Source organism: Mirounga leonina, unplaced genomic scaffold, assembly GCF_011800145.1.
Source record: "Mirounga leonina isolate KUSES-001 unplaced genomic scaffold, KU_Mleo_1.0 Mir_376, whole genome shotgun sequence".
Classification (NCBI taxonomy): Eukaryota; Metazoa; Chordata; class Mammalia; order Carnivora; family Phocidae; genus Mirounga; species Mirounga leonina.
Genome location: NW_023270718.1, coordinates 11,281,092 through 11,294,669, shown reverse-complemented (window position 1 = coordinate 11,294,669; position 13,578 = coordinate 11,281,092). Strand labels below are relative to the sequence as shown.

The following is a 13,578-nucleotide window of genomic DNA, read 5'->3' as shown; positions in this document are numbered from 1 at the left end:
CTGAGATTTTCCAAGGCTGCTGCGGAGCTGGGGAGCCAGAGATGGGACTAGGGTAATTTACAATGCCGTAAAGCTCACTGTCATAAAAATCCAGCTGTTTTGCTTGAATAAGCTCTTCCCTTGGCTGCTTCAAGACTTTGGTTAATTTATAAAATTCTGAGGAAATTGATTCTGACAGTTTTTGCCAGTGTTGTGGTTGCTCTAGGGAATGGTGAAATTTCAGAGGCCCTTATTTTGCCCTTTTTACTGACATCTTGCCCCAGATAATCAGTTTTAATAATTTCTATTGTATTTTTCCAGTTTCTTCATACAACTACAAACATATATTTTCATCTTTCTTAAAGTAGATTATGATACACACTGTTCTGTATCTTGCTGTTTTCAATTTAACAGTGTGCCATAGCCTGCTCTTAAGCCCTGGAGGTGGACATCTTCTCATCCATTCTAATGAACTGGTGATTTTTGGAGTCTCATCAGTTGCCCCCCTTCAGATCTGAAACCTTCCATCAAGGGCTCATGAATTCCGGTAGCTTTCACTCTGCTACTCTTGGTGCTGACCATCCTGGGCCACCATCCTGAGCCTGGTGGTTCAACCACCTCCATCCTCCCGTTTCTACCGTCTTGCAAACCGCCTCAAATATCTCCTTGATCTCGATAAATCAGGAATCTCATTTCTTCCTTCTAGATGATGTTTCCCCCTCTTCTTCATGCATATCCCTGGCACCAGCCTTCTGTGAGTCCCCTAAGCTGGAAATTGAGAAGTCATCCTGACCTCCCACTCTTTCCAAGAAGTAATCTGTCTTCTACCTCCTGAGATTTTCTGCCTCTGAAGCGTCAGCTGTGTCCTTCAGCTTCCACCAACATCATTCTCAGTTTCCTTACAAAATTCTAGCTCAAGTTAATGCATAAATTCTTATTATTAGTTACCTCAGGTGTTATTTCTAGATTTATCTTCCTGAAGTCTTCCATTATGAGGTCTCTGTCAGTAAGTCTATAGTGATTAGAATAGCCTGTTAAATAACTCTGACTAGATTTCAAGACCTTCCAATTTTTTCTGTTATTTTTCTCATTTTCTGACTAGGTCATGCTGTATAAGAGCAGTCTGTCTGTATTCAAGCAAGGCTTGAAGGCCGAGCTCACGTCATTTCTCTGTGTGAAACCTTCCTGGGTTGTTTCTATCCGTGCTGATCTCCTTTTCCGGCCTCCCACCCACCCAGCATCTACATCTCTGCAGTCTCTCAGTGATACACTGTGTGTATTGTCCATAACTGTTTAGTATGTCCTCTCATCACATAGATTCTAACCTCCTGGTTAGACTATACTTTGTTGTCTTGTCTCTGGTTCTGGATACTCAGGCCACAAGTATCGAAAATAAAGTTGGACAAGAATTGTTCATTTGGTCAGCTGCTATTTCTTAAAGTTTCTTTTGGGAGGATTCAAAGCTATATGGTCATCATTCCCTAACTTCTAGGAGCTAAGCTTGAAGTTGGTAATAAATGCCAGTTTTTGAGCAGAGTAGAGCCCCTTTTGTAATGGACTTGGATAGTAAAAGGAAGGAAATGGTGTATAGGGAATAGAGAAGAAAAACCTAGAGAAAGGGACAAGGGTCTAGGCCCTGGCAGGTGTCTGTGGCTTTAGACCCTGTGGTAGGGCGAATAATGACAACCCCCCACCCCTACCCCCCAAAAGATGTCCACATCTTAAACTTCTGAGTATGGTACTTCATATGGCAAAGGGGCTTCTCAGATGTGAGTACATTTGGAGCTGGAGAGATTATCTCGCATTATCTGAGTGGGCAGTCGTAAGGTCCTTATAAGAGTGAGGCAGTAAGTAGTGTCAGAGACAGAGAAAGGAGATGTGATGATGGAGATGGGATGGAACGATAGGCTTTGAAGATGGAAGAAGGAGCTGTAAGCCAAAGGATGCAGGCAGCTTCTAAAAGCAGGAAAAGGCAAGGATGTGGATTCTCCCCTAGAGCTTCTAGAGGGAAGCTACCCTGATTTTAGCCTAGTAAAAGCCCTTTTGGACTTCTGACTTCCAAAGCTGTAAAGTAATAAGGTTTGTTATCTTAGGCTTCAACATGTGTGGTAATTTGTTACTTTAGAAATAGGAAACTAATACAGACCTCTTCAGTTGTTGGAGGACTCACACCTCAGCAATGATGATGGGTGGCTTTCTTATACTGAATTTGCCAAACATTTCACTGGATTCACGATCTTATGGAATTATTCGAAACATCCTCTAAGGATAGTGCAGAGTCAGCCTCTAAATACAGATTATATCAGGCTATACCTCCCTTGTCTTCATCATAATATGTTGCCTTTCAAGTCTGTCTCTTGTGTCATTACCCTACAAATGATGCCGTAGTTATTAGAAGAATTGTCTAACTGTAAGAGTATCCTTAAAGCGTGGTGATTTTTGAGCTGATGAATTTTGTCACTGACTGAACTGAATAGGAAATGAGGTGATAGTTTATTATCATAGATAACATCCTTGCTCAAAACTTTTGTTTGTGATGCTTTCTCTTAACCCCACCCCCTCCTTTGGGGGGGGGCAGGTGTCAAATAGGGGAGGAGTCAGGATATTATAATACAGAAATGATTTAGAGCACTTTAATCATTTAAACATTAGTTAAAGGCCTGGTTACTTATTTATTTTTTTAAGCAACGTTATTTCTTACTTTTTTACCTTAATCGTATTCACTGTGTCCTTTGTCAGGGATCTCCCAGACCACCCTTAGGTTCAGTGATTCCCTAGAAGGACTCAGAGGACTCAAAAGTCATTATATTCAGAGTAGTGGTTTATTAAGTGAAAGGATACAAAGCAACGTCAGCAAAGGGAAAGGCACGTGAAACAGGTCCGGAGGAAACCCAAGTGCAAGCTTTCAGTAGTCATTTGCCAGTGGAGTTGCAAAAGACACATTTAATTCCTTCAGCAGTGAGTTGTGACAGCATGTATGAAGTGTCATCTACTAGGGAAGCTTGCCTGAGCCGAGGAGTCCCGACGTGTTTACTGGGGATTGGACATTTGGGTACACAGTGCCTGAATAGCTGACTGCAATCACGGAAGCTCCAGATCCCCAGAAGGAAAGCAGGTGTCCACCACAAATGACATTTGTACGAACTGTTTACAGATACTGAGACGGGGTGCTTCAAGACCTCGAGCATGCAGAACAACCTTATACCATTTAAGACCTCAATTCCTAGTAGCTGGCCGAAGGCTAGTCGTGAAACAGGCCTTTGTGGGAATGTGCAACGTTTGAACAACTCAGGCATGCAGTTAGCTTTTTTCTTTAAGGTTTTATTTATTTATTTGAGAGGGAGAGACAGATCGCGAGAGAGAGCAGGAGCGGGGTTGAGAGGGAGAAGCAGGCTCCCCACTGACCAGGCAGCCTGCCGTGGGACTCGACCCCAGGACCCTGAGATCATGACCTGAGCTGAAGGCAGACGCTTAACCAACCTAGTCACCCAGGCGCCCCATGCAGTTAACTCTTTACCACACACACTTATTCTGGTCTTCCTTCCATGGGAAAATACACCTAAATGGTCTTTGCTGGTATTCTGTACACACTTACTCTGGTTAACATTCTTTTTTTTGTTCACTTTTCACTATTCTCCTCTTTCCTACTACACTCTTTCTCTGTGTTACAGTTTTATTTGAAAGTAAGTCCACATTTGCCTTTTCAATAATATGGACAGTAAATCTCACTTTTCCCACTCTGTTCTTAGAAGTTTTTTCTCTGTGCTCTCATGGCTTTTTTTCCGATTATTTCAGAGTGGATGAGAAATCTTGAAAGCAAAGCATTGATCCCAACACAAAGCATTTTTGAGGAAGAACAATCCCATAGCATGAAGTTGGAAAGATACATATGGGATGATCCTTGGTTCTCCAGGTTAGAAGTCTTGGGATGTAAAGACCAATTAGAAATGTATCACATGAACCAGAGTACAGCTATGAGGCAAATGGTCTTCATGCAAAAGCAAGTACTGTCTCAAAGAGGTTCTGAATTCTGTGAACTTGGAGCAGAGTATAGCCAGAACTTAAACTTAGTTCCATCTCAGAGAGTTTCTCAAATAGAACATTTCTATAAGCCTGATACAAATGCTGAAAGCTGGCGGTGTAACTCAGCCATAATGTATGCAGATAAGATTACCTGTGGCAATCATGATTATGACAAAGCCTTCCACCAGTCCATACAACCTATTCAGCATGAAAGGATGCAAACTGGAGAGAATCTTCTCAAATGTACTGATGCTGTTAAATCTTTCAATCATATACTACATTTTGGTGATCATAAGGGAATGCATACAGGAGAAAAACTCTATGAATATAAGGAATGCCATCAAGTCTTTAACCAGAGCCCATCATTTAATGAACATCCACGACTTCATGTTGGAGAAAACCAGTATGATTACAAAGAATATGAGAATATCTTTTATTTCTCATCATTTATGGAGCATCAAAAAATTGGTACCGTAGAGAAAGCGTATAAATACAATGAATGGGAGAAAGTCTTCGGGTATGACTCATTCCTTACTCAACATACAAGCACTTACACCTCAGAGAAACCCTATGAATATAATGAATGTGGGACATCTTTCATCTGGAGCTCTTACCTTATCCAGCATAAGAAAACTCATACTGGAGAGAAACCCTATGAATGTGATAAATGTAGGAAAGTGTTTAGGAATCGTTCAGCCCTTACTAAACATGAGCGGACTCACACTGGAATAAAGCCCTACGAATGTAATAAATGTGGAAAAGCCTTCAGCTGGAATTCTCATCTAATTGTACATAAAAGAATTCATACGGGAGAGAAACCTTATGTATGTAACGAATGTGGGAAGTCTTTCAACTGGAACTCACATCTTATTGGACATCAGAGAACTCATACTGGAGAGAAACCTTTTGAATGTACTGAATGTGGGAAATCTTTCAGTTGGAGCTCCCATCTTATTGCCCACATGAGAATGCATACTGGAGAGAAGCCCTTTAAATGTGATGAATGTGAAAAAGCTTTCAGGGATTACTCAGCGCTTAGTAAACATGAAAGAACTCACTCTGGAGCAAAACCATATAAATGTACAGAATGTGGAAAATCCTTCAGCTGGAGCTCCCATCTCATTGCCCATCAGAGAACTCACACAGGAGAGAAACCGTATAACTGTCAGGAATGTGGCAAAGCATTCAGAGAACGCTCAGCCCTCACTAAACATGAAATAATTCATTCTGGAATCAAGCCTTATGAATGTAATAAATGTGGAAAATCCTGCAGCCAGATGGCTCACCTTGTTAGACATCAAAGGACTCATACTGGAGAAAAGCCCTATGAGTGTAATAAATGTGGAAAATCCTTCAGCCAGAGCTGTCACCTTGTTGCTCATCGGAGAATTCACACTGGTGAGAAACCTTATAAATGTAATCAATGTGAAAGATCCTTTAACTGTAGCTCTCACCTTATTGCACACCGGAGAACTCATACTGGAGAGAAACCATATAGATGTAATGAATGTGGGAAAGCATTTAATGAGAGTTCTTCCCTCATTGTACATCTAAGAAACCATACTGGAGAAAAACCCTACAAATGTAATCATTGTGAGAAAGCTTTCTGTAAGAATTCTTCTCTTATTATTCATCAGAGAATGCATAGTGGAGAGAAACGCTTTATATGCAATGACTGTGGAAAAGCCTTTAGTGGTCACTCAGCCCTACTTCAACATCAGAGAAATCATAGTGAAGAGAAACTGTGAATTGAATTGATAGATTTTTCTTTTATTGTACATTTGGTAACACATTGAAAAAGAAAAAAAAAGTATAAATCAAGAGGGGAAATTTTTTAGTAAGAATTCAGGAAGACTTATTATTCAATAGAAAATATCTTCTTAGAAGAAACCTATGAATGAAAAGACTGGAAAAAGCTTTCAGCAGTTATGTAGCCTTTATTTAACATCAGATAATTACAGTGATGAAAACTCCAAACTCCTCTAATGGTCCACCAGGAATCCTACTTAAGGAACATGAATGGAGGGAATGAGACTTCTTTTCTAGGGAGATCTCAACTATTTGTGGATCAAAGTGCATTGTTAAGGGGAAAACCTTATTCTGGGAAGTTTTTCAACTGAAAATACACTTTTGCATCAAGCTGGAATGATAGATGGGAAGCTTTATAGTAACATCTTGTTCATAATTGTGGAAATACAGATTTTGCTGTTATAAAGGGAGGATGTGGGTGCCCTTTAAGGAACAGAATATGAAATACTAAATCTGAATTTAAGAAAAAAATAGTATTGAATGGGATATTTACTGTTGATCAAGATTAACCTTAGAAAAGATTAGTAAATGAGATTACTAATGGTGGAAAAATTATTACCTAGAAGTATGAGACTGATCAAGAGGTGACAGTTTATGACCCAGTGTGTCAGTGTCCATGGTTTACTCATTGATTGCATCGTTGGACAATTCATTTGTAATTTGTTTTAGGCAATCACTATAAAGTTATAATTGTGGACACTGCATCAATATATATAATGTTAAGGAATGAAAAGGACACAAAATTGTACATACATATCTATTATAACATCTAAAAAATGTATACAGATAAAGACTGGAAGGACCCATGGAGAAATTAACCTGGTTAATTTAAGATTTTTAAAAATTTTTACAAACACATACAGCACTTATCATGTGCTAGACTTTGTTTTAAATGCTTTTCAAATATTAACTTGTTCAGTCTCCTTAATTCTATGAGATAGGTACCTTTATTATCCCAGTTTTGTAAATGGAGAAACTGGGCCAGAGATGTTGAGAAACCTAAGGACACACAGCTGTTAAGAAATGGAACTGAGATTGTTTGGCTCCAGAGTCATGTTTTTAACTACTATGTTATGCTGCCTCTCCAGTGATTTTTTCCCCTAATTTTTTTCTTTTGTTCAGTTTTCTATAGTAGATATTTAATAATAAAAATACAGAAATCCCAAAGCAATGAGAAATAAAGTTACCTGGCTCTCTGTCCTGAATGATTTCTGGTAACGTGAGAGCTAAATTCCCTTTGGAATATGAAATCTGGATTGGACGTTCAGAATCACTGCATTTTCTGGGACCTGGGTTCCCTAGGATTTCACTACCCACAACCTTGAGGATTACAGCACAACAAATGGCTGGAAGACTCACCAGAGGTTTGGGCAATGCTAAGGAATGCCCCTTGATGGGTTTAGAATGGCCCTCATGGGACAGACAGCAAGAGACACTACTGCACATGGGAGCAATATTTCTCAAGGTCTCCCTCAAATTCAGTGTTTATGTTTTCTTCTCTAGCGGAGAAGATTGCTTGATAGTAGGGGGGCTTCAAAGGGAAGGGAGCTTACCACTTCAGCAGAGTGAAGAAGTCTCTCTGTTCCTAGTGGAAAGGAGGCAAGATGGGTAAGAGGATTTAGGTGACTTCTCTCCAGTTCACAGATACTTCCTGTATTTCCCTAAAGTAGGGCTATAATTGGAGGCCAACAGTTCTTGGATAGGTTTCAAGGGTATGGGTTAGAAATCTAGGATACAAAAGGTTCGTCGAGTTCTTGCAGGGCCCATGACTTCCCATTGTTTGAGAAAGTGGCCTACTGGTGTGGGGAGGCTGTGTTCACCATCCTGTAGCTGGAACTCACATAGGTATGTAACATCTGATTCCCTGCCTTTCAGGGCTTAATGCATAGTGGTCACCCAATAAATGTTGCAGGAGTAAATTACTGAATGGATTTCTCATGTGATTTGTGCAAAGACCTTTAGAGAGCATAGAATTAGCAGCATCTCTGTAAGAGAAAGCAGTATGTATCAAGTCATAGTGTCACTATGTGGGTATAGTACTCTAATACCCGATGTAATACATGCTGAGCAAATCCAGTTTCTCTGATTTAGGGACTCCAAAGGATCTCATAATTCATACATAATATTATACAAGCATACTGACAAATTATTCTATATTATTCAGCTTAATATCCTTTAAAAAATTTTTCTAAAAGTGCCTCTTGTGGCCCAGCTGACATCACAAGTCAAGAGAAAGTCCCAGACTTCTGCTTCCTCCTGGAAGGATCCCCACATTCCTACCACCTGTCACACATGTGCACAGTGTGCCTTGGATGTTCAGGACTCCCAGGCCCCCTCACTTCCCTTATTCTAACCCATGTATGGCTCAGTTCATTGCCCTTTTGACCCTATCTTCTCACCAACTCTGGAACCTTCTGTTGGGCCCAGCTGGAACTCTTACTCGGCCATGAGCTCTCCCTTTTCACCTTCCTGCCGTGATTGAAGTTTGGGTCTCCCCTACGTACAGTTTTTCTTACGATGGCTCCAGGGGTCGCTCCTTTCCCTCCCACTTTTCTTATTTGCTGCTTCTAGATTGTTCCTCCCTTCTCTCTAAAACTTACCTCTGACTCTTGGGATATGAGACCATCATTCCAGCTTCCGTTCATTGCAGTCATCTAATGGGTCATTCATCCACATATCAAAGATTTCAGCACCTGCCTTACTGCATCTAGAACCACCTCCATCATAATACTTCCTGGTTCCATCATCCATCTAGATGATCTTCCCATGTACTGACCTCAGTTCTTTGTCCCCTCTGCTCATGGTTTTGTCAACCACTAGGACTATTCCATTACTAGTGACTGGAACACCTCCACCTTCTGTTTCCTAAGCTGGTTGACTATTTAGTATCAAGCTTCCAAAAATCCCTTGACTTAACCTTCCCTCATGCTCACTGCCAGCAGACGACTTTGCTTCCTATTTCCCTGAGAGAACAGAAGCAATCAGCAGAAGCCTGCCATAACATCTACCTACCTTCCACAGGTACCTACATATGAACTGAATGGGTTGGCTCCAGAGCCTGTCTCCTCCATACTACTCAAGGTCATTGCTCCAGCAAAGTTTCCCCTATCTCATGTATCATCAAGTTTTCCCTGTGTACTGGATTATTCCCACCAACATGCAAAGATGCTTTAAAAAAAAAAAGGAAAACCTCTCAATACCACATTTCCTTCTAGCTCCTGCATAATCTCTGCTTTGTTGTAGGAAGCAAGTTTTTTAAAAGTTGTTTTTTTTTTTTAAGATTTTATTAATTTATTTGACAGAGACAGCAAGAGAGGGAACACAAGCAGGGGGAGTGGGAGAGGGAGAAGCAGGCTCCCTACTGAGCAGGGAGCATGACCTCGAAGGCAGACGCTTAAGGATTGAGCCACCCAGGCGCCCAAATAGTTGTCTTTACTTATCCCTACTTCCTTTCCATTCTTTCTTGAACCTTCTCCAAAGCTGCCTCACTGCCAGAAGTCCTCCACATTGTTAAACCTAGTGGTCAATTCTGTTTTTCCCTTTCTTAAAATAGCATTATAGATAATAGATCATTTCCTCCTTAAAACATATTTTTCAGCTGGCTTTCTGGACTTCCCTCCTGAGTCTGGCCTTCGTTTCAGGCCTCCTTGCCTGTTTCCTTCCCACTTCCCTTCATATTGTCAGGTGCCCTGTTTTCTACCTGTTTACACCTCTGATGGTCTTGTCCAGTCTTGAGGCTTCAAACACCACTGGTATGCTGAGGACTTTACTTTTAGGGCTACGGTTTGATGAATGTTGAAAATGTATACACCCTTGTAACCACTGCTACAATCAAAACAGAGTATTTTCACTTTTCCAGAAAGTTTCTTCATGTCTCTACAGTTCATCTCCACCACTTTTTCTTTTTTTTTTTTTTTTAAGATTTTATTTATTTATTTGAGAGAGAGAATGAGAGACAGAGAGCAGGAGAGGGAGGAGGGTCAGAAGGAGAAGCAGACTCCCTGCTGAGCAGGGAGCCCGATGCGGGACTCGATCCCGGGACTCCAGGATCATGACCTGAGCTGAAGGCAGTCGCTTAACCAACTGAGCCACACAGGCGCCCTCCATTTTTTTTTTTAAAGAACAAGAACAACAAAACATTTTTGCACGAGGATATAAACATAGGGAGAAGAAAATAGGGATTTTGAAGAGCATTACAAGAGATGAGAGGTCAGTTTTTAAAAGCCTGTGATATGCTTAAATCTGAGACCAATGAATAAAGCCTTACTTTTGTTTCAGTGACAAATGGTAACAAATGAAAGAAGCAGAATGATGATAGGCTTGCACAAGGATTAGTAAATACAGAAAACAACAAGGAATGAGCTAGGCCAGTCTACAGTATTCAGGCTCCTTCTGCCTGGATTTCTGTTAAACCTCCCTGATTAAGACCCTTCTGGGGCACCTGGGTGGCTCAGTTGGTTAAGCATCTGTGTTTGGCTCAGGTCATGATCTCAGGGTCCTGGGATTGAGCCCCATGTCAGGCTCCCCACTCAGCGGGGAGTCTTCTTCTCCCTCTCCCCACTTGTGCTGTCTCTCTTGTTCTCTCTCTCAAATAAATAAAATTTAAAAAGAATCTTATGGGGCACCTGGGTGGCTCAGTTGGTTAAGCAACTGCCTTCAGCTCAGGTCATGATCCCGGAGTCCTGGGATGGAGCCCCGCATCGGACTCCCTGCTCAACCGACAGTCTGCTTCTCCCTCTGCCTCTCACCCTGCTACTATTCTCTCTCTCAAATAAAAAATCTTTTTAAAAAACCTTATAAAAAATATTCATACCCCATAACACATAGTGGGCTTTGTTTTTCTGAACTCCCCCTATTCTTTTTGTACGTCTTTTATACATCCTTGATGGTTATGTACAGGCACAGCCATTTATACGCGCTCATGTTGCTAATCCACCAGGGTGCTCTGCTCACCAGCCCTCGCCCACTTCTTTGGGAAGCAATCAAGTATTCCCAGACAAATCCATCTTCTGATTCTATGTCTCTGTATTTCCTTTCTAAGCTTTTAACATTTATTTTTCTCTTTTTAATTTTGTTTACCAGGGAGTAAGTGCCTCCCTTCTCATTTATGACTAAAAGAAGAAGAAAGAACGAGGAGGCAATAAATCATCCCACAGATAATCATATTTGACAAATGTTTTAGTTCTTTCCAAAGTCAAATTCCTATGTTTCTGATTTTATCTTGAGTCACCTTGCAGTATAAATGGTGTTATGCCTGTAGTAAAAACAAGGTAAACCATGATTGTAATAGTTGTTATTAGCATAGACCAATATACAAATATTATAAAATTTTATAGTATGTAATAATATAGTAAAAGAATTTTGAGTGACATATTCTGGGATATGTGTTAAACACTTTATGGAAATTTACATCTTTATTTTTTAATATTTCATCCTTTTGATTTAAAATGTTTCTCTTGGGGCGCCTGGGTGGCTCAGTCGTTAAGCGTCTGCCTTCGGCTCAGGTCATGATCCCAGGGTCCTGGGATCGAGTCCCACATCGGGCTCCCTGCTCGGCAGGAAGCCTGCTTCTCCCTCTCCCACTCCCCCTGCTTGTGTTCCTGCTCTCGCTGTCTCTCTGTCAAATAAATAAATAAAATCTTTAAAAAAAAAAAAAAAGTTTCTCTTTTAGGACTCCTGTTATTCAAATGTTAGCACGCTTATGTCTGTTGTCCATATTTCTTAACCTTTCTTTTATGTTCTCTAATTCCTTTTCCTTTCTTTTTTCTGGACATTTCCTCAATTTGCTCTTCCAGTTTGCTAATTTCTTTATCAGCTGTCCATTTTGCTATTTATTTCCTCTACTGTGTCTTCAACAATTGTTTTACATGACTAATATTTATATTTGGTTCTTTTTATGTTAATATTTTTATTTCCTGTTGCTAATATCATGCCTTATCTCTTTAAATGTATTTAATAGACTAATTTAAAATATTGGCCCATCTGTTCTAATATATCTGCTTCTGATGGAATCTGTAATGCAGTGTGTGTTTTCTCTTGAAATTCTTATGCTTAGAAAATTGCTTATTACTTTGGCCAGTAAGTGTATTTCCTTTGGGGTCATTGGTTATTCCATCAGGTCGTTGTTATGCATACATGTGATGGGATCAGATTCTGGTCCCTATAAATAGTTCAGGGGTGGGGAGAATGGATCCTGGGCGGGGAGGTCGAAATATCAGAAAGCTAGTCAGTGACTCCTCACCTCATGAGATCACTCCTTGGAATGTGATTCGCCATCCCCAAGCTTTGAGGAGGCAGGGTGGAGAAGCACTTGCATGAGGTAACGTGGTCTTTGCCTGTTTCTCAGCTACTCATAAGCACAGGCTAGTGCCTTGCCTTGATTCCGTTCCTCGGAAAGCCTGGACCAGAGGTTGGGTTACTGCAGCTGTGGGCACAGACACTGTTCCAAGGCAAAGGCAGGGAAGAAGCAAGAGCAAACTCCAGAAGTTCCTTTTGTTTTATTCTCACAGCTCAGCTGTCTCCTGTTCTAGCCACCCAGCCCAGCATACTAGTTCAAATCAGGAACAATCCAGGTCTTTCTAGCAGTTTCTGATATTCCTCATCTTTTGCTTCTTAAGTCATACCTGGGTTTATTTCAGGTGGGTGCCTGTAGGGCATATAGGGACCAGAATTGGAATCTCAGTTGTGAATCTTTGAATAGATGGTCTCAACGTGAGGTCTGTGGAAAGATACTGGAGACCACGTCCCATCATACCTTCCCTTATTCTCTCAACTTCTCTGTAGGAGCAGCACACAGCACAGCACAGGCAAGTCCAAGGCCAAGACGTTCTATCGAAAATGGCAGAGCACCCCCCTCCTTCTTGATTCCCTCACCCTGCTCTATTCTTCTAGTCTAAATATTTGTAACATCTATCAACTGCAAGCAGGCTATATAACCAACTTGCTGTGTTTCTTTTTATTGCCTGTATCACTTTTACAAGATACAAGCTCCAGTAGGGCATGGTTTTTCACTTGCTCAGTGTTCTGTCACCAGGACCTGGAACAGTGTCTGGCACACAGCAAGTTCTCAACAAATGTCTGTTGAACGAAAGGCCAAACCAGCATTAGGATTATTCCCACACTCAGTCTCTAAACAGCCTCCCGTGTGATTATGACAATGGAAGGGTCCCAACAGAGTCCAGGGAACACAACCCAGGCCAAAGGAAGAACTTGGGGGTATGGGTTTATTACAGCATATAGAGGAAATAATGGGTGAGACTGATCTGGATTTTGAATGATTGGAAAAACACACCTTAATGCTTAAGAACTTCCTGGGCGCTGTTCTTGCCCTGGTCTACTTACTGGATGTTACAGTTGTCCAGTGAGTAAACCAGCTGGGTTGGGGGCTCTGAGCTCATTCCTTTGCAAGTTGGTATAAACTGGGCAGGGACTGGCATATGACTCCACGGATCCTCCAGTGCCTTAACACTGACAGGGGTGCAGAGACCCCAAACAGAGGGCAGGGAGCAGATCTTTCACGTGCATTATGTGTAAATGCATGTAAGCAAGCCTTTTAAGGTCATGGTATCAGCAGCCCAGGTACAAACGCCCTAACTCTGGACATCTTCATTTCCAATACCTTGGCGCCCCAAACCACGTGCGAAAGCCGTGTTTCTGTATTGGAATGATATGCTAGGGGCTTTGGGAACCCCCAAGCAGCTTTAACGAGCAAGGGCAGAATGACCCCCTCTGGCTACCGTGTGGGGGTGACGCCCTAACGGAGACAGC

General features: G+C 41.3%; 1 protein-coding gene across 11 annotated transcripts in view; it reads left to right on the top strand.

Annotated features, from left to right (window-relative positions):
- Positions 1–12,612, top strand: part of ZNF606 (zinc finger protein 606) — a 30,479-nt gene extending 17,867 nt beyond the window's left edge. For 4 of the 11 annotated variants that reach the window (XM_034986108.1, XM_034986107.1, XM_034986106.1 and 1 more), the window contains one exon: positions 3,775–7,733. In XM_034986108.1, coding sequence (XP_034841999.1) covers positions 3,775–5,750 — 1,976 coding nt within the window. In that variant the 3' untranslated portion in view covers positions 5,751–7,733. Of the gene's footprint in view, positions 1–685; positions 3,361–3,774; positions 7,734–8,832; positions 9,147–10,893; positions 11,063–12,594 lie in introns of those variants that run through there. The other 7 variants (XM_034986115.1, XM_034986112.1, XM_034986116.1 and 4 more) reach the window with 5 other exon arrangements.
- The last annotated feature ends 966 nt before the right edge of the window (positions 12,613–13,578 follow it).